At 45.3% G+C, this 24,912-nt stretch overlaps 1 protein-coding gene and 1 non-coding gene across 2 annotated transcripts; both read left to right on the top strand.

The window, feature by feature from the left end:
- Window positions 1-1,332: 1,332 nt before the first annotated feature.
- LOC125772502 (U2 spliceosomal RNA) lies at window positions 1,333-1,494 on the top strand. The gene has a single exon (XR_007419531.1). It is a non-coding gene; the product is annotated as a U2 spliceosomal RNA (small nuclear RNA).
- Window positions 1,495-17,835: 16,341 nt separating this feature from the next.
- Window positions 17,836-18,829, top strand: LOC125770258 (17-beta-hydroxysteroid dehydrogenase 14-like). The gene is made up of 2 exons (XM_049439662.1): window positions 17,836-18,442; window positions 18,509-18,829. Exons 1-2 carry the CDS (start codon window positions 17,884-17,886, stop codon window positions 18,727-18,729), a joined length of 780 nt encoding a protein of 259 aa, XP_049295619.1. The 5' UTR covers window positions 17,836-17,883; the 3' UTR covers window positions 18,730-18,829.
- The last annotated feature ends 6,083 nt before the right edge of the window (window positions 18,830-24,912 follow it).

Genomic DNA, 24,912 nt, shown 5'->3' with positions numbered 1-24,912 from the left:
ATCTCAGGAAAGAAGGCAAAAGCCTCTCTGAAATTGCCGGCGTAGTAAATCGCTCGCGATCATCGGTTCAATATGTGATTGACAACTTCCAGCAGACAAAATCCCTGGAGATCACTCCCGGAAGAGGCCGCAAACAGAAGCTTACAGAACGTCACAAACGCATTTTACTACGCGAAATCAAACAAAATCCTAAGATTAGTGCCCCCAAACTGGCGGACAGTCTGATGCGGTACACAAATATTAAAGTTAGTCCCCAAACAGTACGGAATGTTATCCATGCTGAAGGATATCGCGGTTGCGTTGCTAGGAAGAAGCCGTTTATCTCAATCAAAAACATGAAAAAGCGGTTGGAGTATGCCCAAAACTATGTGGTCAAACCGGAGGAGTTTTGGCAGAACGTGATATTCGCGGATGAAAGTAAATTTAATATTTTTGGGTCGGACGGACTGGTGAGAGTGTGGCGCAAACCAAACACACAATTGAATCCTGAAAATCTGCGCCCGACTGTGAAGCATGGTAGTGGCCACGTTATGGTTTGGGGTGCCTTCAGTGCAAATGGTACCGGAAACTTGACATTCATTGATTCCACAATGGATCGGTTCAAGTATTTGGACATACTGCAGAATAACTTGAAAACAAGTGCGTTAAAATTAGGACATGGATCCAATTTTCAGCTTGTCCAAGATAATGATCCGAAGCACACGTCTAAGTTGGTCAAGGAATGGTTGCAGCAAAATGTCAAATCAACACTTCCGCATCCACCCCAGTCTCCAGATCTCAATCCTATAGAGAATTTGTGGGATCATCTTGAACGAAAAATTCGAGAACACCCGATCCAGAATAAAAACCAGCTGAAAGAGGTTCTCATGCACGAATGGGAGAAAATTTCCTCGGACACAACTAAAAAATTGGCTTTCTCAATGCAAAGACGTTTGCAGAGCGTTATTGCAGCTAAAGGTGGACATACAAAGTATTAAATTTACATATAGGGTTTAATAAACTGTATGTTTGATCGCTGTACGGACAATTTGTTTTCGTCCATTTACAAACAAAATATTATTTGTTTTTTTTATCGACAGATAGAATTAATTTTTTCTTGAAATCAATGCTGGATAATAATAAGAATACGTTGAAGTAATAGGAAAAATATATACGACATTGATTTTGAAAGATTAAATATGTTTTATCAATTATTTTCTATCTATGGCTTAGATGTACGGACAATTTTTTGACACAGTTTACATGTGCTGCGTAAGCATTGGCCACAGCCATTGGAAACGTCAGGTAGACCCGGAACCCGGATGATTATTTAATAACACCAAATCAAAAATAATCGCTTCTCGGCCTAAAGGCTAAGATCAAAGTGTAGTATCTGTTCTTATCAGCTTAACATCTGATAGCTCTCCCATAGGGAGACAACAAATGTTAAACTGATTTTTGGAAAGAGGCGGATTGTACGGGGCTTGCTCCACATCCGCCACGGGAAAAAAAAATAAAAATGGGGCGGCCCGGTGGTGCATGTGAAAAACGGCGCCCGTCCACACGGCAGGGACCGGGTTCAAATCCCATCCGGACCGTCTCCCCGTAGCATGGACTGACTATCCTGCTACGTGGTAAAATAAGTCTTGATACGGCCAGGCCGTTCTAACCGAGCAAAAAAAAAAAAAAATAAATAAAAAATAAAAACTGATAAGATAGGTGACAAAACAGGTAAGGTCAAAGCCTGTTACAGCATTAACACGTCTCGTTAAGAAATTTCTCCATAAATTGTACCATATGTTTTTTTTTTCATAATGGCCGCCACATTATTTGGATATGTGGTACTAATACTACTCTCTTTTCATTTACGACACTAACGCATTGCATTATTGCTTAAATAACACAACATTACAATGTCTTTGACGTCACCCAAAATTAAACGCACTAGTATGACTACTGTCGTGATCCTCGGTCATTTTATTTAATTTTTTCTTTTCTATTTTTTTATTATTAGTACGTGAACTCTCAGCTCCGTCCTCACTTCTCGCGATCAACCACAAGACTGAATTCCACTCTCTTCTTCCTTTTTTTCTTAATTTTTCACCTCGTTGACACCTTCGTTTGACCCAAGCAAAGTCTGTAAAGTAATGAGGTCTCGTAATAGAGGGGCTTTCTCCGAAGAGGGTTCGAAGCCCCTACACGATGTTGTGTAGTTGTATGTGTACGGTTGTTTTGGAGGCTGCTTCAGCTGCTCGTGTAAACAAGATTTTGTTTCAAGATATCCTACGGTTAATTATTGTAGATTTTATTTTAAAACGAACTCTTTTAATAGTGTGATTATCGTATAATACAATGCGCAATGGAAATTTATGGAATAGTGCATATATTCCCCACATTTTAACGTTGTAACGACTGTCGCCAAAACTACAAGCGCTGAAATTTGCTCAGTAAACAGTTCACCAATACATAGCCAAAGACGTCTAACTGTTAACATGAAAATCCAAGATGGCAATGTCAACTAAGCCTATTCCGACATCCAACGGAATCAATTGTCCAGACTTTACGGCAAACGGAGGCAACGATTCTGCGGGAACTGTAGTCGGAAACACCCCAGTACGCATGAAAAGACGTCCCGACGTCGAACGGCATGCTGAAAATTCGATTGTACGACCAGCAGTGCGGTCATCAATAAATGGCGTCATAGGATGAGAGCGCCATCTGGCGAGTCGGTGAAGGACTGACGTCGAAAGTGCCTTTTTATGCGCACTGGGAAGTCGCGATTCGAATCGCGATTTTTCGCTGAAAATACACATATAGCGACTTTTCACAATTTGTTGTATATGGAGTTTTGCAAAAATGTTGTGAATCGTGTTAGCAAACGCGACAATTGCTAAGCGTTTAGAGCCTGGGTCACATACACCAACGGGCCGCCCAGTAGCGGATCTAACGGTGAGCGGAGTAGGCGGGCGCCTAGGGCCCCGAAAGAAGAAGGAACATTTCATACGTAACGGAGCCAGAGACCAACCCGCCCCCCCCCCCCCCCGCTCATCCCCTACCTCATCGTGCTCGTACACTAGAGGCCCCTTTAAAACTATCTACGACTGTTTTCCAAGGAATGATTTGGACAGCCGAGCACTATCAATGGGTTGTTCTTCCTTGAAAACCATATGCACAGGTTTGCGAGTGTGTTTTGGCTAACGGTACTTCACTGAGCACTCCAAATCCTCCCCCACCCCCCCCCCCCCGGTCATCGTTTGCGTAGCTGCAGGGGCCCGAGCAGATGCAATAGGACCCTCCAAAAATGACTCCGCCCCGGTCAGCACTTTTGAATCCCCAGTCAGATCATCCGCCGCTGGGGCTGCCTTATTCTAATCTTCGCGGTTTTCTTTGTTCTGGCCAACAATCATTTTTTCTGGCTAAGACATTTGCCTAAGCTAAGAAACATCTGGAACGTTCCTGCGCATCCGTTTCCGTTCACCAAAAACTATTTACACATAATCGCCGGACGTGTATGTTCACGATGGAACAGCAAAATAGCTTCCATTGTATACGTAAGGCCGATAATAAATCATTGCTTATTTCTCCCGTTTTACATAAATTTATCAACATTTCCTTTATCGCCACGTAGGATATCGTAAGAGCTTACCGACTTGCGCCATTGTCGTGATTTCCAGACATTTTTCTAGTGCTTCTGATTTTTATAAAAATTCTAGTCTTTCCTCACAACGTTCTTCGTACCTTCTTCAATACGTTTAAACACAAGACTGATTTTTCCTCATGTTCATCGACCTGCTGTCACATTTGTTTCGCCCTGAGGCAATGGTCTAATGTTGTTGCGGGCAACAATGTTGCTGCAAAATGTACGGCTTTTGACAGCTCCGGTAACATTTGTTGCCGACGATTTCAATTCAATTTTATTTCGCCAGCAACATTTCAGACGTTTGAGGCTTCAGACGTTGGGAGACGCTTGCGAACAGCCGACCGGAGCAGACGTGTTTACACTTTGCTCTCGCCTTGGTATTGGAGTTCTACAAAGCTTTTTCTACCTTTGGCGTGCCTCTGGTAGAAATTAGTGGAGTGCTCACAGCAGGTGTTACATCAGCGACTTGGAAGTGGAATATTGTGCTTGTGTGTGTGTGATCGTGCTAACAACAGTGAAGTGGTGTCGCGTTCCGAATTACTCTGTGATTGGATGTGGCTGTGCTTTATGTGTTGTGTTTTGTGATCCCTACGAGCGCGAATTCTTTTTTAATAAAGTGTTCTCTGTGACACGAGTGTTAGCTTGTGATTCCAGTGAAAATCTGCCCCTTTTGTTTATTAATTTATTCATTGATCCAATTAAGTTGCCTTCTGCGACAAATTGCCAACGGGTTCTTGTAAATTATATCCAGTTCTCTCTTCTCTTCTTTCTCACTAATTTCCAACGGCATTCTAATCGCCTTCTGCGTTAAGTGGATCATTTTAAATTTGGATCAAATTAAGTTGCCTTCTGCGACAATTTTACCGACTAGTGAAATTGAGAACATTCGTGAAAGTGTCTGGTGCGCGAAGAACCTTCAGTGGCGCGTGCGTGTGCGACTAAGTGCAAACAAGTGCAAGTGGGAGGCGTCCGCGTCTGTTGATTGCCGTATTTTTTTGAGTTATTGTCTTCCACGATAATTCACGGATATTCTACAGGCGGCGTTGACGCCCCAAGTTGGTGAAGCCCTCTGCCAAACCAGTCCCGCTTTAGTGAGTGCCAGTGTATTGATTCAACGGATAATTAAGATCAATTGGGAGGTGACCGCGTCTGTGGGTAATCGTTTTGATTTGTTGTCTTCTACAATAAATACGCGGATTTCCGACGGACGGCGTCGACGCCACAAATTGGTGCGGCCCTCTGCCAAAACCAGTCCCAACTTAATTGTCCTAGTGCTTGTGCGTGCGTGTGGGTGTGCTCCAGAGATTGATCCTCAAGCGACGAAGCATCCCACAAGTGCCAGCGCAGATTCAAACCGGCATGTCCTAGACATTTAAGATAGCAGAAATTTTAATTCATAAATTATTCCCAACACTCAATAACATTAACCATAAATCCGTTAAAACCTTGCCTACCCAAGTACAAATCCCCTGTCCCCATTTTAAAAATCGCTAGGAAAACCCACAAGAATTTCAAAAGTCCAGAGCAAAAACCCATTCACAAACACACAACATTTAGCCCTAACCCATATTAAAATAGCATACACGGACCAAACCCACACTTCCCTACGCTCAAAATATTTTTCTCCTTTGCACCTGCCACACCCTCCTAAAATAATATTTAACAAAACATACTAAACCCCTTTCCCACGCGCAAGGTAGTTTCTCCCCCCTCGCCAAACTACGTACGCACTTGCTACCTTGTACCCGTAACGGGGGAAATCCCACCAGCCAGCATCCTCTGCTTATTCACCATTCACTATTGCACCTGCCACACCCTCTAAAATAATAATCAACTGTACGCACTAAACCCCCTTTCCATGCGCAAGGTAGTTTTCTTCCCGCTCGGTAGTTTATTCCCACGTACACACTTGCTACCTCCTACCCGTAACGGAAAAAACCCCATCAACTAGCATCCCTTGCTTATTCTCCCATCCGTAGCTCCCATCCGTCACTTCTCTCTCTTACACCCAAATAACCAACTCACCACTCACCCAACAATTAGTTCACTTACTAATTCATTCATTTAAATCTCAAACTAGGAGTTCCGTTCCGACACAATATCTCCTAAATTAAGCCTTAACTTATTAATTCTTTTACCATCACATCAACATAAAAACTAATCCCTGAATAATTTTCTCCCTGGAAATAATCAATCTTCACTCAAAGTATTCTAATAAATAAATAACAATATATTAGGTTTCCGTAGACAAATCCAAATCCCCTTCAAAATACCCTACTGTACACTCTAGAATTAAAATTTCCGAATATTAAACCAGTTTCGATTTACGACCTGAACCTACCAAATCCGAAAATACTACTATTTATATATATTTTCTTCTGCATATCCACAACATTTTTTCTCTCTCACGTTTAGCACAAATTAAATAATACTATTAATTTATAATCTCCCCCCCCCCCCCCCCCACATTATAAACAAGACTACACTCTCCTTCTTTTACTACAATTGCAGCTCTAATTCTCCTATTTTCTTACAGTCAAAATTCTCACACCCATCCCATATATCCGTTAAACCCACAAGGCAATACTACACTCTCCTCCTCTCTTATACTTTCAGCCAAAATCCTCATCCCCTCATAACTAATTTACCAAATCCCCTTCCACTTGTTAACAATACTACACTTTTCCTCTTCTCTATCTCTTATCAGTGCTAATTCTTTTCTTATTCATAAAAAATCCTTAAATTCCTCCCCTCTATCAAACAATACTACACTCTCCCTCTCTTCTTATATTTCCAGAAAATTGCTTAACCTACCCCCCCCCCCCCCCGTTATTAACAATACTACACTCTCCTTCTTCTCTTTTATTTCAGGAAAAACCTCTTAATTCAACCCTCCTCCCCCAAAAAAAAAAAGCAACACTACACTTTCCCTCTGTTCTTATAATTTCAGATAGAACCCCTCCTACCCAATTAAACAATACTACACTCTCCTTCCTCTCTTCTCTTCCAGGGAAAAACCTTTCACTTTTATCCATATCCTCCAAAAAAGGCAATACTACACTTTCCCTCTGCTCTTATATTTCCAGGTAAAAAAACTTCATCTGCTTCCACTATGGCCCCAATGACGCGCAGTACCTCCAGGTCGCAACTGACCGCATCGCCCAAGCGACTCTCGGGACCGGCCCGGGTGACCTCCAGAGGACGGGCCTCCCTAAGCACGGCGACCCCGTTGATGTCAACCAGACAAGAGGCCCTACTCACTCGCCGGATGACACTAGGCTCCTCGCCGGCCGTGCCAACCCTTCCATCAGCGGAAGCTTCCGCACCTTTGAAAAGCACTTCGAAGGTTGGACTGGGCCTGGCAAAGCGGTCGACGTTGCAGCCGGTCATCGAGGGGAGTGCTGGACCACTGGTTACATCTACGGCTGGGCGCAGCTTGGAGGACTTCCTGGAACGGTACCCCGTTGGCAACAGTCCCGCGAATGATTTAGAGCGGGCAATGGCGATACTGACTGGCTTAATCCGTGACATACGGGACGGACAGAAGACAAAAGGACTCCCCACTATGCCAAAAGACTGGGCACTCAAATTCAGGACTACCTTGAATTTGATTGCCGATACAGACGACAAAAAAAAGACGGGAAATCAAGACAAAACAACAATGACGGACGTTCCCGAATCACCGCCACGTGCAGTGGACGAACTACCGGAACTCATTGTGACACCGGTTGAGCGGCAGTCCACGGGTAATGTAGGTGAAGTGGCCAGGTCTTCACTCGTGGAGGCCCAGCCTGCACCCCAGTCTCCCAGAAAACAGCTGTCTCCCGGTCCGACCAAAGAGGAGGTGGAAGAGCTGATGCACACGACGGAATTGATCTTGGAGGCCAACAACAAGCTTCTGCTTAAGTTGAACGCTGTAAAACAGTGGACACAGGAACAAACACAAGCACAAACACAGATAAACCAAACATCAGACAACCCAAACAGCAAAGACACCACACAAACAGACAAACCAACAAACACACAGGACACCCAAACAAACAACCCCTCGACCCACACAAACAAAATGACAAAAACACCAAAAGACACAAACACCAAAACACAAACAAACAAAAAGACCGAAACCACACAAAACTCTGAAACAGACATCCCCACGACCACGGACACACCCTTGACCCTCTCAAACGATGAGACAAGCAACATAACAGATAAACACACAGACACACAGACAGCCAAAAAGACAAAGAAACGCAAACGCAGACAAAACAAGAGCAAGACTACGGGCAACAGACAGGACCAGGACAAGTCTCAAGAACCGGCACCCGAATGGACAAAAGTTCTGAGCAAACAGGCCAAGCGACGGGCACGGAGGAAGCAGCGGAAGCAGGAAACAGTGGCGCTTGACGCGAACCAGCATCAGCAGCGGCAGCAACCGGAGCATCAGCAACAACCAAAACAACCGAAGCAGCGCGCGCATCGCGTCCCAGATGCGTTGGAGTTGGAAACAACGAACAACACAACACAGGACGAGATGATGCGCATCCTCAAGGAAAAGCTGGGGGATGATCGGCAGAAAGTGGAGCGTGTAAGGATGAATTTCCAGGGGAATATTCTTCTGGAACTGTCCTGCAAGAGCCACGACGAGACGCTTGAGATGTGGCGGAAAGTGTCCGAAGCACTGGAGGGCAAAGCGAAAGCCCGACCACGGACCCCCACAACTCGCCTCACCTGCACGAACATTCCACCAAGCTGCACCAACGAGGAAATTGCAACGGACCTAAGCACAGCCCTGGGAGTTACGATCTACGCGGACCAGATCAGTACCGTTAAATCCAATTACGGAACGCTGGTCGCATTTTTCGGATGCCCAGAGGTGGCAGTAACGGACGACGTGCTACTAAAACAGCATGTTGTCGGATTCAGCCAGTGCTGCCGGTTCAAGAAGGTTGAGGTGAAGCGCCAATGCTATCGGTGCTACGAGTTTGGCCACATTGCCACTCACTGCCGTGGGAAGGATCGGTCAAGCAAGTGTCATCGATGTGCGGAGACTAAGCACTCAGGACCGTGCACCAAGGAACGGAAATGCCTCGTCTGCAAGGGCCCGGAAGCAATCGGGCACTCGTTCGGACAGCGCAACTGCCGCCAAGTAGGAGAAGGGGTAAAAAACCGGCCTCGTCATGATTAATGTCCTTCAACAGAACCTTAATCACAGCCAGCTGGCCCAGGACATGCTGATGCAGACTGCTCGGAACGAAGGCTGCGACATAGTGTTGATCGCCGATCCATATCGGATTCCGGAGAACAACGGTAACTGGGTCGCGGATCCGACGGGCAGAGTTGCAGCAGTATCGACAGGAAGATACCCTATCCAACGCATAATCGAGAATCGGCGGGATTACTTCGTCGTGGTCGAAATGCGTGGTATCGTTTTCTGCTCCGTGTATCTACCTCCTGTGGGGTCCGATTTGTCAGTGGAGGATTATCGACGCAAATGGACCGAAATTGCGTCGGTGATTCCGCGGAATCGGGACACCGTGATCGGCGGGGACGTCAACGCCTGGTCAGGAGCGTGGGGGATGGAACGCAGACACAACGATGGAGAACGAGTTCATAGGGGAGCAGTGGTGATGGATGCTATGGCATCACTTGAGCTAGTCTTGTTGAACCGGGGCAACCGGCCAACCTGGAGCAACAACAGTGGCCGTAGTTCCATTATCGACGTTTCCTTCTGCAGCTCGTCTCTTCTGGGGGAAAATAACTGGCGAGTCTGCGACGAAAATCCAAGTGACCACAATACCATCAAGTTTGCGGTCGGGAGGACGACGACGCAGCGTAACCTGGGACGCAGTGCACAGCAGGCTTCGGAGAGCAGATGGGCAACCCGGTATTTCAACAAGGACTTGTTCGTTGAAATATTGGGGTCACTGGACATCTACAACCGCACCCTCTTGGCGGACGAGTTGACAGAGGCAATGTCAACCGCCTGCGACGCGACGATGCCGAGATTGCCAGCAGCACGGGGAGGACGACGATCGGTGTACTGGTGGAATAACGAGATTTCCCAGTTACGTCGCACTTACATCGGGATGCGGAGAAGACTCAGGCGAGCCCGAACGGAAGAGCAGCGACAGGATCGCCGTCCGGCGTACACAGCAGCGAGAGCAGCACTGGAGCAAGCGGTCAAGCGGGGCAAGAAGGAGCAGGGCGATCAACTTCCGGAACAGCTGGGGCCCCACGGATTCGGGCCAGGCTACAAAATCCGGAGGCAGATGTGGCAAGGAGCCCGAGTACCGATGGAACGGGATCCAGCCAAGCTGCAGCACATCGTCGGCGAACTTTTTCCGGTGCAACCGCCCATGGAATGGCCCACGGCAACAGGATTGACGGACGAGGACACGGCACGGGATGCCGTTACCGAGGACGAGCTGGTGAGCATTGCAAAATCGCTCAATCCCCAGCGTGCCCCAGGAGACGACAACATTCCGAACGTGGCCTTGATTGCGGCGATGACGGCGTTTCCACGCGTCTTCATGAGAACGTTCCAGCATTACATCGATTCCGGCCACTTCCCCGTCGAATGGAAGAGGCAACGGCTAGTGCTGTTCTCGAAGGCCGGGAAACCACCCGGAGAATCATCGTCGTACCGGCCAATCTGCCTGCTGAGTGTTCTGGGAAAAGTATTGGAGCGACTCATACAGCGCAGACTTACGGAGCATCTGGATGCAACGGGCGGTCTCGCTGATGCCCAATACGGATTCAGGAAAGGACGCTCAACCATGGATGCCATCAACAGGGTGATTGCCAACGGAAGGGTTGCGCTCGACAAGAAGCGCAGGGGCGATCGACTGTGTGCGATGGTGACAATCGACGTGAAGAACGCCTTCAACACGGCCAACTGGACAGCGATCGGAGCAGCTCTGCAGCGAAGGAACACGCCACCGTACCTCCAGGCGTTGCTGCGGAACTACTTCACGAATCGCACGCTCCACTACGAAACGGATGAAGGAATGGTCTCGTTACCAGTATCGGCAGGTGTCCCGCAGGGTTCGGTTCTAGGACCAACACTGTGGAATGTTATGTACGATGACCTTCTTCGTTTGGAGCTGTTCGGAAAGCGTGCGGACATTATAGGGTTTGCTGATGATGTGGCGTTCACCCTTATAGGGAGGGACCCGCAGGAAATCAGCAACCTTGCTACGAGGAATCTGGAGATGATCGAGCGTTGGATGGATGGAGTGGGATTGAAGCTGGCCCATCAAAAGACCGGCTACATGATCTTCTGCACTCATCACAACCCGCAGGTAGGTCAACTACGTGCGGGGGGACACACGATCGTATCCACGGAATCGCTCAAGTACCTGGGGGTCGAGCTCTGCCGCAAACAGCACCACGGTCGGCATTTGGAGAAGGTTTGCAGCAAGGCATCACGTATCACGAATGTCTTGACCGCTCTGATGCCGAATAAGTGTGGCCCAAAAAGCAGCAGAAGGAGACCCTTGGTTAACGTTGGGAATAGCATTGTCCGTTACGCGGCACCATCGTGGGGACGGACGCTTCTTCAGAAGGACGTTCACCGGACCACGGTTCAGAGGACGCACCGCACAGGAGTTCTTCGAGTGGCCAGTGCCTTCCAAACGGTCTCCTACGATGCCGCTTGCGTGGTCGCAAGCGCTATCCCGTTAGTCCTTCTCCTAGAGGAGGACATCCGCTGCCACGACGAAAAGGTAGCGAGGGGAAGTCCAGGACCAGACATACGAAAGCGGCAAAGGGAAGAGACCATGGGACGCTGGCAACAACAATGGACAGCCGGAGCGGGGCAGCCGAGATCGCCGGGGATGAAGACGAGGAGAATTATCCCGGACATTATGTCCTGGGTAAATCGCAAGCACGGAGAAATTGATTTTTATCTCTCTCAACTCTTTACAGGGCATGGGTTTCTCCGGAGCTACTTCGTCGAAAAAGGCATCCTCGACGGCTCGCCAAACTGCCCGGTGTGTGAACACCAAGTGGAAGATGTCGACCACGTAATGTTCCACTGTCCACGGTTTGCTCGAACCCAACACGAGATGCAGCAGCAGAGCCACACCCGCTTGACGATAGAAAATCTTGCAGCGGAAATGTGTGCCAACAGCAACACATGGGAAGCAGTCCGGACCGCCGCAAGGACCATCTTCAGAAACCTTCAAGTGAGATGGAATGAGGAAAGTCCACCTACGGCCAGACGGAGACGACAACAACGCCGGCGGAACACGGAACAAACGGGACAGCAACAGCTACCGCCGTAACCGCACCAAAGGATGACGACAACGGAAGCAGCAGCAGCAGCAACGAGTAACCAGAGCAGCAGCAGGAGCTAGACCCCACCGGAAGTAGCGGCTACGGACGGGCGGAATTAAGCAGCAGCAGCGGAAGGAAGGCACGAAGCAGCAGCAGCAGCTGAGACAACTAGGACGGATGACGCAGTAGCAGCATTGGAAAGCAGCAGCGCGTCAACAGGATGGGTGCATCGCACAAACGTTCCTGCATGGAGTACTACGCACATCAAGCGCATCGGCAGGGTTCGGATCAGGTCGAGGAGTGGTTTAGTTAGGGTCCCATCGGCTGCCGGGTCCGCTTCTCGGGCCCAGCGTCACGATGAATCCCACATAACCCATCTCGGAGGGATTGGTTTGTAGCCGCAAGCCGCCCTTCGAGGTGGGTACCTTTTGAAGGTTCCCTCCCCGTTAACAAAAAAAAAAAAAAAAAAAAAAAAAAAAAAGGCTTCAGACGTTAGAGCATTTGAACTGTGCTGGTGTTCGTTCGCGATCACTTTTTCATCCTAGGAAAGCAATTGGTTGAAATACAGCGGTACGCATGTATTCGAACAGGCCTTGTTATTGGTCGGTTAGTGGTTCGCAATGGAACTACATTCTCCCCCGAGCTCTATAAAACGACTTAAAAATTAAACCACCTGTTCTATAAAACGGTTCAACTGAACTTTCGCTGCCACGTCGCGTTCCCGCTAGATGGCGCTTGTTCATAAAGCGATTTCGGCTGAGTGAGCTTCGGCTGAGCGGGATGAGTGCCGCAGAATAAAAACCCACCGCATCTGGCGCCAGGGCTCTTTCCCTAGCAACTCATCAAGAACGCAGAGGTTTTTTTTAACACACACACAACCCACATAATCCAACTCTACAAACGCTACCAACACCAACACACAAAACACACGTGTTTAATATAATAATATAGTTTTAGTTAATGAAAACTGCGTGTCGCGATTTGATAAAGGGAAAGAAATTTGTGATTGCTGGACGCAATCTTTGTTGCTGGACGCAACACTACCACTTACCATAAGTGTTAACATCATTCTCACAGCTAATCTTAGCATCCAAGCATATGAGACACCACGCCATAGTGCCACGAACTGCGACCCAGTGCTGCCAAGCTGGTGCGAGAAACATAATATCGCAAACCGCGACGTCATCGCATCACATGAAGCAATCGTTCTCTTCCTCGGAGTAAACTCTTCACAAATCTTGCCAATACATTACGACATCTAGCACACCATATTACAGAGTATTTAAGGCAAAACGGTGTTTTTTTCTTTTGTATGACATGATAAATGAATCATTCTGTACAGGTCCACCAATTCAGCTGTTAACACATCCAGAAACGGTCGCAAATTGCTCGTTCGAACTTGAATATCCAGCACTATTATCACAAATCAAGTTACAATCACTATCTATTATAACACTTCCTTGCAAATGCACTTTTGCCATATTATTGGTAATATGTTGCAGTATACGAAACGAAATGAACTGTAAGCCAGTAACGGCCTTAGCTGGTTACCTCTTGTAAGATAACTGTAAGTTATTTTCTCTATATTTACTCATACCACCGTATTTTTTCGTATCGTTATCAGTGTTCGTTCGAACAAAGTAAAAGTAGTCCGGGATGGTGTACCGTTTCAAAAGGGAATATTTCACAAGTTGTATTTATGGTATCATTATCAGTATCAGTATCAGTATATTATTATCAGTATTCGTGGACGGATTGTCAAATCTCCGACTACGTAGTAAAGAATGATATAGACTGATTATCGAGAGCAGTACGGGCTTCGAACGACGAAAATCCGTTCGTCGGCGGTGTCAGTCAGTGTTCACTAGACACTCATTTTTAAAATAACGTTTAATTGAGTTACCGTACATTGCGCGCGAGAAGAATGAACTCGGCCTTGCGGATTCGAACGTTCCCGTTTGTATGGAGAGAAATCCGCGAGGTTTTGAGCTGCAGATTTTAAACGAATGTGTTTGGCAATGGATTTTTTTCAATAAATTTAGCAGTTTTAATTTTCAATGAACGTTAATAAGCACTTGCAAAAAGTAAAATGTAAGTTTAATTGAATTTATTTGTGTTTTTGTTGCATTGAGTAAATTAACATTAAGACCAAATACATCAGTAACGGCAGAAAATTTTAAAATTCCTATTAGCTATGAATCTGTCAACCCTTTGATCGTAGATCTAAACGAAATTGAAACATTGGCAGTTACATGCCGTCCTGTTCATTTCCTCGTGAACGTCGAACGGATTTTCGTCGTTCGAAACCCGTACTGCCCCCGTATAATAAAAACATTCTTCAAGGTTTGGCTTAAAAGATTATGAATCCGCTAGACGGCCTGGTGGATGCATTAGGTGCTGCTAGACGATACGAACACTGCTCGAATGTTTGTATCTTGTACAAATGTAAATGCTTTGGTGCGCTCTACGAGAGTTTCAAATTCTTTTTCGAGCGCCGTTTCCTGTCCACCATTTGGTGGAAATCACAATTGATTTATAATTATTGGATGGTTACGTATGAAAAATGCTTCAATATTGTAAGATTTACAATTCGTTACGTATAAGTGCAAAAAGAATGGCCAATCTTTGTCTAGACGCTTTAACGACTCGAGCTATAGAACTCAATCGTTCCGTATTTTGTCATCAAAAAACCGTATGATCGTAGGAGCGCCTAATACTTTTAAAATTGATGCTGGTCCCCATTGAGTATAGACTGCTATGTCGGATAGATCGTTATCATCGCTCAGGAAAGTAGATTCATTGTAATCCTCTTAATTCATCGTTCTGTATGAAGCATTCACATCCATAGCGACCTTCACCATGCCCCCTACCCCCACCCCCCCTCCACCTGCCGATAATAATGCCGTAGTTACTCCCGAGTATACTCCGGAATGCCACAGGGTCGGATTACTCCGACTCCGGGAAAATTGAGGATTTATCCACCACTAGTCTTAGTCTATACACTACTAGCGATATAACATTGTACATAATGAAGTATTAATTTAATAATTGCGTTATCACACAACTAAAGGGCTATGTTTTTGGAGGTTGGTTCGGTTCAATCATACGTCGGCGTATGTTCAAACTAGAGCCACGGTTTTGTTGAGAATATGGTCCGCTGAAAGGAATCACGATGACGCATCGCCGGGTAGGAACAATTAGAACCATTTTATAACGTGTCGGATCATTTCTACGAAATCAGATCCATAGCCCGTACACTACACGACAACAGTTCTGTTCTACTATGCAAGTATGTAGATGTACACCCCTATGCAAGCATGTAGATGACCAGTTCGGCCACTATTCGGAAAGGTTGTGGCCTCTGTACGATGCATGATGAAACCCATTCGCGTTCATGTATGCAAATTACACTTAACCATATTATCATCATCGTCGCCACCTGCACACCGCATGACACGTCGATTCCCTGTCCCGTGTCTGTACGTCTTCATCATTATTTTGCCATTTTTCGGGTATGCAAATATGGTATTTTAATTCGTTGTCAGCAACAGATAAAATTTTAAATTCCATTTCCAAACGTCCGGCCACCGGGAATGGACACAGTGTACAGCGGACGCGCCTGATCGGTTGTTTCGGCGCGCTTACGCTTTTGATACGATTCATTTGATATTTTATCAATATTAAAAAGATATTAACACTCGAACGGTGTGGCCTTTGGAAAGAGGAACGTGCGGAAATGGGACTGAGTAGTTCTTGCTTTTCCATACCGAAATACAAATGACATGAAATAATGAGTTAACCACAGCTAGAAGGGCTAACGAGCCTGAGAGGTCATTTGGATTTAAATAAGGCTTGCAGAATCCCAACTGTAACATATGCCATAAAAGTTTTTTTTTATAAAACCGATCATATGCGAGGTGGGCGTGAATGGTTTAAAGTGGGAAATATTCATATGTATTAAATAAATATCAATAGTTATTACTTTTAAAACTGAAACACTAATAGCACATTAACGATATGTAATTGTTTGGTGCAGCAAATCTATTATCACTACATTTCGATACATTTTGTTGTTTGCTCATTAAAGGTAACGCATTATCGGCAATCGCTGAGGATTTATTTAATTTTTCTTAGGAGCGACCCGGTGGTGTATGTGATAAACGGCGCTGGTTCCATACGCCAGGAGTGGCTTCCAAATCCCATCCGAACCATTCCCCCGAAGCAAAAATTTATTTTTCCTGTAGGCAATATAAGTCTTGATACAGCCTGGCCGTTCTTCATGAATAAACAAAAAAAAATAATTAGGCCACCAGAACCACGGATAATAACAAATAACACCATCGATTTTGTTACAGCTTTGGAGATAAACATTAGCGACACAAAACAAAAATATGAGCAACTTTAGTTAAAATATTTGTAAAACAATTATAGATAAATCAGCGGGGGGAGGGAGCCCGGTGGTGCATGTGAAAAACGGCCCCCGTCCACACGGCAGGACCGGGTTCAAATCCCCCCTAGCATGGGGCCAGGCCGTTCTAACCGAGCAAAAAAAAATAGATAAATAAGCAAATAAAACGCATGGAAAATTATTATAAATAAAGCGCAATATTTGTAATAGGGCGTTTGTTTTTTTTAGTTCATTAGTATTATTTGAGCTTTTTTGTAAGTGTCAATAAACGTTTAAAGTTACATTTCAACATTTAAATATGTAACTAAATAAATATTTATAGACTTGTCATTAAGTTTAAATTTAAAAAAAAATCAAACACAGGACCGAACCGTTGGAAGCAAACTTGGTAACTAACTGCTTATGTCGCTCAGCACGGCTGTTCTATAAAACGGTTCAATTGAACTTTCGCTGCCACGTTGCGTTCCCGTTAGGTGGCGCTCATAAAGCGATTTCGGCTGAGTGAGCTTCGGCTCAGCGAGGACATTCGGCTGAGCGGGATGAGTGCCGCGGAATAAAAGCCCACCGAAGCTGGCGCCAGGGCGCCTTCCCTAGCGACTCAGCAAGAACGCAGAGGTTTTTTTAACACACAATCCACACAATCCAACTCTACAAACGCTACCAACACCAACACACAAAACACACGTGTTTAATATAATAATATAGTTTTAGTTAATGAAAACTGCGTGTCGCGATTTGATAAAGGGAAAGAAATTTGTGATTGCTGAACGCAATCTTTGTTGCTGGACGCAACAGCCTCTCTTGGACGCGTCTGTCCCGATGGAATGTGCTGACCTGGCGTGGGAGCCTACTCCAGGGACGGTTCCCGACGTTCATGCGACATTATGTTTCTATTACGCTATCTCATGTTACCCACCGTTTGAAAGATAAGCCTTCTACGCAAAATGCGGTTATCATTATCGTATTGTTTCCGTATGTACGGGATTCAATCTATAACCGTAATAGGAACACTTATGGCGAATTGATAAGAACTGTATAATGGCAAAACAGAAACATTATTAATAGCGATTTTTGGCGATTCGAACCAAACAACATTAAACTCAAAAATATGTTCCTGTTTTACAGATTCTGGCTTCAAAAGAACAATTCACATAATATCGCCCGCTTGAAAAACCGAAAAATCTTTATATTGGTGACAAAAAAAACATTGTAGGGTCGCTTCCCTGGCTGATATAACACAAATGGTACTAAACTATATTTCAGTTTATTATGAAAGTGTTCTTGACTCTTGCTTACGTTTCGTAAACCATTGCTCTATTACAGTGCATTTTTCTATTGTTTTATGAAAAACAAGTTTGAGAGACGTTTGAGGTACTAAATGCAATTGCAAACAAATGGTTCGTTTGTTGTTTAGATAGCATTTGACTTGCAGTTGACCTTCTCCATTGAATATCGCATTCGTTCTTTTGTTTATCTTGCAAGCAGCAGATAAGATAATGTGTGTCAATCGTAACACACCATAGAACAGCACAGCATTCGTGGCCGGTTACTGCTGTGCCCAGTACCGTATCGTCAGTGAATGAGAATGGATTTTACCGGCAAGATTGTACTTATCACCGGAGCTAGTTCGGGAATCGGAGCTTCAACGGCTAAATATCTCACAAACCTTGGTGCCACCTGTGTACTTGCTGCGCGCAACGAAGCAAAGCTTGATGAAGTCCGCCGCGAATGTGTCTCGGTTGGTAAGACAGAACCCCTTACCGTCGTGACCGACGTCACAAAGCGCGAAGATCTTGAACGATTGGTCCGTTTGATCATTGCCAAGTACGGTCGGTTGGATGTGTTGGTGAACAATGCTGGTAAGGGAGCGTCAGGCAGCATCGAGCAAGCCGATCTAGAACAGTTCGATGATATTCTCGATACGAATCTACGGTCGGTGTTTGCACTTACCAAGCTGGCCCTGCCGCATCTGCTCGCCGTAAAGGGTAACGTCGTGAATGTGTCCAGTGTGGCCGGTACTAATTCCTTCGTAAATGCCCTATCATACTGTGTTTCGAAATCGGCGCTCGATCAATTCACCCGCTGTACAGCGCTTGATCTTGCATCGAAAGGTGTGCGCGTAAACTCCGTCAATCCGGGTAAGTTAAGCGAAATCGGGCTCGAGAAGATCGTCACTAATATGTCTCGTGACCACACATTTCCAGCGGTAATTGTGACGAACTTCCACAAAGCGATCGGTATGGAGGATGAAGCTTACGCTGCCTATCTGAAGCACTGCGAAACAACACACCCGTTGGGACGCGTTGGAACGGGGGAAGAGGTGGCCGCATCGATCGCTTTCCTGGCCTGTGAGGCGACGGCTAGCTTCATTACCGGCACCTGTCTGCGGGTGGATGGTGGAAAACATATTCTTACGCCGCGTTAAAACACCATTCAATAAACCTTCTGTTTTCAATTACAAGTTCGAACAATTGTGTAAAGCATCTAAAAGAAAATAGGAAAAAAGAATTTATTTCACAGAAAAATTGGTGTTTTAATTCACAACCATAAGCTCGTGCTGGGGAGATATTTCTCTAGTGTGCTCTTGTTGCATACTTTCGGGGGCGGATATGTTTCTTTTACGCCACAAGCAGCTACTGCTAACGATGCTGTATAAATAGCTCAGATAAACTAAATGATAGCATTTTTCATGCACTATTGCCTGTCTTGGAAGGATAGATAAACTTCTATCTCAACATCATCATCTATCCCGATGGGTTCCTGGCAGGGAACCCGAGCAATAACCCCACAGAAACAGATCACTCATCGCACACATCGATAACGAGTTGATGATAACGGTGTTTGTCAATCACATACACACACCTGGCGGGCCCTGGACTGCAACCAGCAAACGGTTATTGAGTTCGGTAGATTAAACATCGCTAGCGTGTCGTTGAGATTATCGACCGATGAACCAACATACCGACGACATCATCTAGCCGGAAACACGCCATCGGAACACTTCATTAATCGCGCTCTAACTCTAACGAAACGAAACGGAAGTGGTTCGTGTTTGTGTACTCAAGGCAAGGATCACTCAGGCAAATTGGCACGAATATATTATGCGCTCGTCTGCACAGTTTCTGTGCAACCGTCGGGGTTTTGGGATCTTGCTCCGTGGCCCAATGTTTCTTGTTCCAAAAACTGTGCCCAAGTAATGGTGACACCATCGTCCCGGAAGGCTGGGAACTTCATTTGTCTTGGAGCCGATTCTTGGTCTCGGGATGCTGTAGACTTTATGTATCCTTTCCGTTCGGTGGCGCGATATTTGTCTTGGCCCGGTAGATTTCAATCTCACCTAACATTCAACCCGTGTTCAGAGTCCCCGGTCGTGGTCCAATACCTGAAAGACACATCAGCGTACCGGGTACGGTCGATTGGAGTAAGATCTTACCGTCCTTGAAAAGCGGTTGGACACTAGCCATCGAAAGGTTTATGTCTTGTTCGTCTCATTTGTTTCTCGCACACTCCGAATAAACTCCCCCCGAACCGGTTTCGTGAGGCTGGGCGCGTTCGTGAGAAGGACATTAATTTTCCGACAAACACACACACACACACATACTCTGGCACGAGAGAGAGAGGGAACGATGGGAGTGTGGCCTTTTGTGCATCTCGTCCCCGTCTCGTCTCGAATTGCGAATTCTCGTGCTGCTCTTGTATGCTCTCATACAAACACCGATGCGCCAAGCTCCCATGCCGAGATGCATCTTAAGCAAACATAAACAGAAGGCACCGAATAAATAACACTTTATCCTTTTAACCGTCACGTGTGTGTGTGTGTGTTTGTGTGTGTGTACTTCATTTGTGGGTCGCTGGACGACGGTCGCGCATCCACCAGACGGCATTGGTGCGATGTTTATCTCCGGCTTTTTGGTGCACGGTCCAAAATGGTCCAAAACCCCCGGCAAACGGTAGTACCGACCCGGTGTAGTGTTGGTGCAGTCTAGCTCGAAAGCGATTTCGCGATTCATTGCGGGCGATAGACAGGACAAACGGTGAAACATGTGAAACGTACTCGTACACTCGGCAACTTCATGCTCCGTTTACCGGCAATTCAAGTGGCGAATTCACGTTTTCGACGATTCCGGATAATGGACCGAACTGGGGTGTTCCCAGTACACTACACTGCTCGGTACAGTATGTGATCGTTCGTTTCGCAATCGGTGGAATTTATCGTCGCTCATCAATAATCCGCTTCCCAAAAAAGGGAAGACTTCCCTTTAGGCGGTGAAACAATTCTGAGTATAGCATTTCCTCCCCCAAACAAAAAAAACCAACCCCAACCGAAAGAGAGACCCCCCTAACTATACACTATGTAGACTCTCTATCTTTTGCCACTATTTTCTACTATCGCAAGATCCTATCACGAGGTACGGTACCGTTCGCGTACGGATTCTCGGAAAACGCACCCGATAAACGCGCGAATGGTCCGATTCAACCATTTTCGATCGTTCTCATTCACCCTCCGGTGATGGCGTCGGTTCCGCAACTCGAATCCATTTGTCAGGACACTAGGACGTTGGGTTTTGTTTTCTATCGTGTTCCAAACAACAACAAAAAACAGATTGTTAGTAGAATTAGAAAAGAACAGCGTGCCATTTGTTGTACGAAAACATGTCGAAACATTTTGCGAACATTTGCTCGATTTGTGAAACATCCGCGGAGTTGAGCATGATCGATCGTACCGACGATGAGGATGGAATATTTAGTGATCTTGCGTTGGAAGGAAGCGTATAGAAGCCAACACAGGGACAACTAGGTAAGCGATTGCGATAAGACGAACAACCGCGCAAAGCTCTGGTCGGTTCGGTGGAGCAAACTTTTGCTATAATACAACAACGAAGAAAAAAAACATATTCAAATGCAGGAAAATAATACAATGCACTCAATGACTACAATTTATATTCATTGCCGTTTACTTCCACACTCCGGATGTACATTACATTATGCACCGTGGCAAATGGGGAATATCTTGATCTCATTCCACCCTCCGAAATTGGTTTATTTGTAAATTATGCGGTTTACTTTGTACAGGGCTCGGTGCGCCTAAATCGCTACTAAAAACTCACCCAAGTGACGGAACCACCCGAGGAAGGGGCAGGGACATAAACGGATGGAACAAATTGATTTATAACCACATCACGGAAGATTGGTTTCGAAAGAAATGGGAGCTGAAGGCAGGAGAAGAAGGTCAAATGAATGGCATGTTAATTAGCGACCGTACCGTATGGTGGATGCAAATGTGTAACTCCACTTTTCCGGTGTTTCATTAGCGATTCAAATACTTATTATCAATAATTCATACGCGAGCGGTAGCGCATAAATCGTACACTTGTGTTCATTCGTGGAACGGTGATGAATTTACTCGACATAAAACGGGAATGGGAATTTTATGACTCTAGAATAGAACCCCCGTAGCGTCGGTAAAATGCAACAAGATGAAAATACTTTTTACAGCAACAGAATGTACATAAATTGGATTGCTACTAGTAACTATTCATAGTCCACTGGCCATGCCCAGAGGAGGAAGAATTAATAGCTCCATTCCTACAACATCGGCATCATCTTACTAACCGAACCAATAAGCAATACGTGCCTCTTCCCAATATGGGGATGGGCATTTAAGGATGCATCCAACATGACAAACTGACCCACTCTGGCTGAGTGGATGTGTAAACCGATCGAAACGAAATGCCAAAAGCACTCTTTCGCCCCCCCCCCCCCCCCCTCCCACCGACGGGTGTCTCAGCCAACATCCCAACACCTTGTCCTCTGTCAACACCTCATGAAGTCATCGCCCGAAGCTTACCCTGAACTGGTCGAACTGGGGTTGTTGTCCTTCATCAAAACGAAAGAATAAAAAATAAAAACAAGGTACTATGTATAATACCTTTCATCGAATCGTGTTCTTTCTTTGCACGTGCTGAAAGGACAGATCCCACACCCGGAACGGAAAGGGGGGAACCAATAAACAACCGGCACGGGGTATACGGTTGGTGGGCTACTTTCGAATATCCTTTCTTGTTACGCTCGCACTTATCGGGCAGGACCGATCAGTAGCACCGAAAATGGGTGCGTGTAGTTTATATCCTACCCCATACTATGCCACCTCCCGGAGATGGAGATCTCGTTGCCTGTGTTGGGTGGCTTTTAATTTTCGGTCGTTGCGTGCTGGGTTCCGTTTACTTCACGATCCTCAGTTTCTCCCTAACATTTAGGGAAGAGGGATATCCCTTTACCCTGTGCGTGCATGGTGACGTACCGTTTTGCTACAATACGACCCAAAAACCTCGACCCCTTTTCTAGACGATGTTGCGAAGGGCTCGTCCTTAGCTATTCCAACCTACAGGACGTTTGCTGAAAATGGTGTGGCATGTTATGTAGAGGGGGTTTTTTTTTGTTCCATTTCTGTCGGAAAACTCAAACACGCATACAAACTCACATGACGGTGGTCGTGGCGGGGAGGGAGGGTGTTTTTTTTCTTTCCTACTGCACTTTGTCACTCTACTTCGTGGCAATCCTTTTTCGCGTGTTTCCTTCTGAAACGAAGCTCAGATTCAAGAGCTTAATATCGTGTTTCGTGCAAGCTTACTAGGAGTGAAGTGTGGCCAGTTACCCAGTTTTCCGGGTGTGTTCAGCGTTTGAGTATGATTAGTGAGGTTGTGTCTAACAAACGGCTAGATGGATCCCGTTAAATTAATTGCATTACCACGCGTGTAAGTGGTGGTTACCACCCGTACGAGACGCCACTGCAAGTGTGCTTTTACTGCCCCGTTAGGAATCACGCATTCCTTGGTCAATTCGATCGTAATACGTAGAATGAACGTGTTTGCGTGGTCAAACAAGGATATTAGCAGTAGAAAAACTTCGGAACGTGTTGGACATGATATATGGTGGATATTTAATGGTGGTTTTATAAGATACATTTCTTGAGCAAGTTTCGCTAGTTTTGTTACAAAGGAAATAATGTGTCGTGTAATAGTTTACGATAGTTTAGTTCATGGGATTATTTACTTATTTTTGTACTTTAGATTTAGGGAGGACTAAGCGGCCACGGGGAGTCTCGTGCTCGCAAATGTATGAAGTTTTTCAGAATTATTTGAACTATGTTTCGAAACTACAACTAATTAAAGAGAACTATTTTCCCAATCCAAACAGTTTACAAGGGCCCCGTTTACTTTCCCGCTTAAGGCCCACACACTTTTACTGCAATCGATAATTATTTTAAAATGTAAAATATATTTTTTCTTTCTAAATTGATGAATTAAAATTATTACTACTGTTTTTTTTATTATTAATTATTATTATTATTATTTTTAATTACCAAAGGTTCCATGGCAAACTATTTCTGCATCACTGTCCATAAGTGTACTATTAATTAGTAATCGCAGTCTTCTAGCGTTAGAGAGACCCACCCGCGACTCAGAGTTGGACTTCACCTATATTAGCATCAACAAGAACATTAATGTTGAGATATTGGGATACTGGTGCTGAGCTAGGATGCTGGCCCACCAACCGGTCGTTGTACAGTCTGAAGAAACTTCTCCATTCAAATCATATGTCGCGATGATCGAAGCTTAAGTCGTCCACATGGACAAAGGAGGTGTCCACCAGCAACAATGGAAAGACAACTGTACGAAAAATCGAGGAGGTGGAAAAGGTATTCAAAACACTTCAGATCTTCCTGGAAGTTTACAGATCTGCTCCAAGTCGTATTCTGAATGGTAATACTCCATCACTACTGATGATAGGCAGGAATATAAAGACTGTGCTCAATCTTCGTGGTTCAAGTCAACTGAAATTACCATGTACATATAAACCATGCACAAAACACACAGCTCGATCGAAAACATGGTGCAGTGCAGCGGAAGTTACATGCAGGCGATGAAGTATACGCAAAGGTTTATCAATCAATCGAACGATCGTCGAAAATCGAGAAAAGGCATGGCAGAAAGAAGCTTATTCTTTCGCATGAGAATCAGATTAAATGTCGTAGCAGTAAATCAGTTGTAGAGACAGTTGTACTAATGTCGATTTTTGTAAATGCGTTAGAGATGCTTTCATGTTCCAATATCAGTTTAGCCAATATTAGGACTTTTTTTTTTTTTTTTAAGAACAAAAAATGGTGAGATTTATTAATCCAATTATAAACACCAGTGGCACAAATTCAAATTTTCGACTCAACTCTATGGTGAATTGATGTATCAAACGAAGTTTTTTCACCACAGCTGTGACATTACCGCGGTGTTATGGTGAGCGTTCATGTCAACAAAGCAAAGCGAAAGTGGAAGTGCTTACCAGTAAAGTTTCATTTAAAAGTGTTGCGGTAAAATGAACACTACACCATCAGCTTGATCTGGCCGCAGGAAGAGCCGTGAACTAGAAGGACAACGAAAATCCGCGCGTTTTACCGGCGCACGGCGCAGCTTCTGAAAGCATATGAAAAGCACCATGGTGAAAAAGGTCAAAAAGGTGAGTCGAAACAGGACTGCTAACCGGCGGCAGTTTCGACTCACCATGTATGGAGTTGTCAAAATTTTCGACCCGCCGAAACTGAGTCGATATATGA

The sequence above is a fragment of the Anopheles funestus genome, chromosome 3RL (assembly GCF_943734845.2).
Source record: "Anopheles funestus chromosome 3RL, idAnoFuneDA-416_04, whole genome shotgun sequence".
In the NCBI taxonomy this organism is placed as follows: domain Eukaryota; kingdom Metazoa; phylum Arthropoda; class Insecta; order Diptera; family Culicidae; genus Anopheles; species Anopheles funestus.
The sequence above is the reverse complement of the archived record's forward strand: the minus strand, read 5'-3'. Positions and strand labels throughout refer to the sequence as shown.

Coding starts and splice junctions, on each gene's coding strand:
- LOC125770258 (XM_049439662.1), top strand. CDS start 17,884: ATGAGAATGGATTTTACCGGCAAGATTGTACTTATCACCGGAGCTAGT. Junction 18,443..18,508: donor CGTAAACTCCGTCAATCCGG/GTAAGTTAAGCG, acceptor ACACATTTCCAG/CGGTAATTGTGACGAACTTC.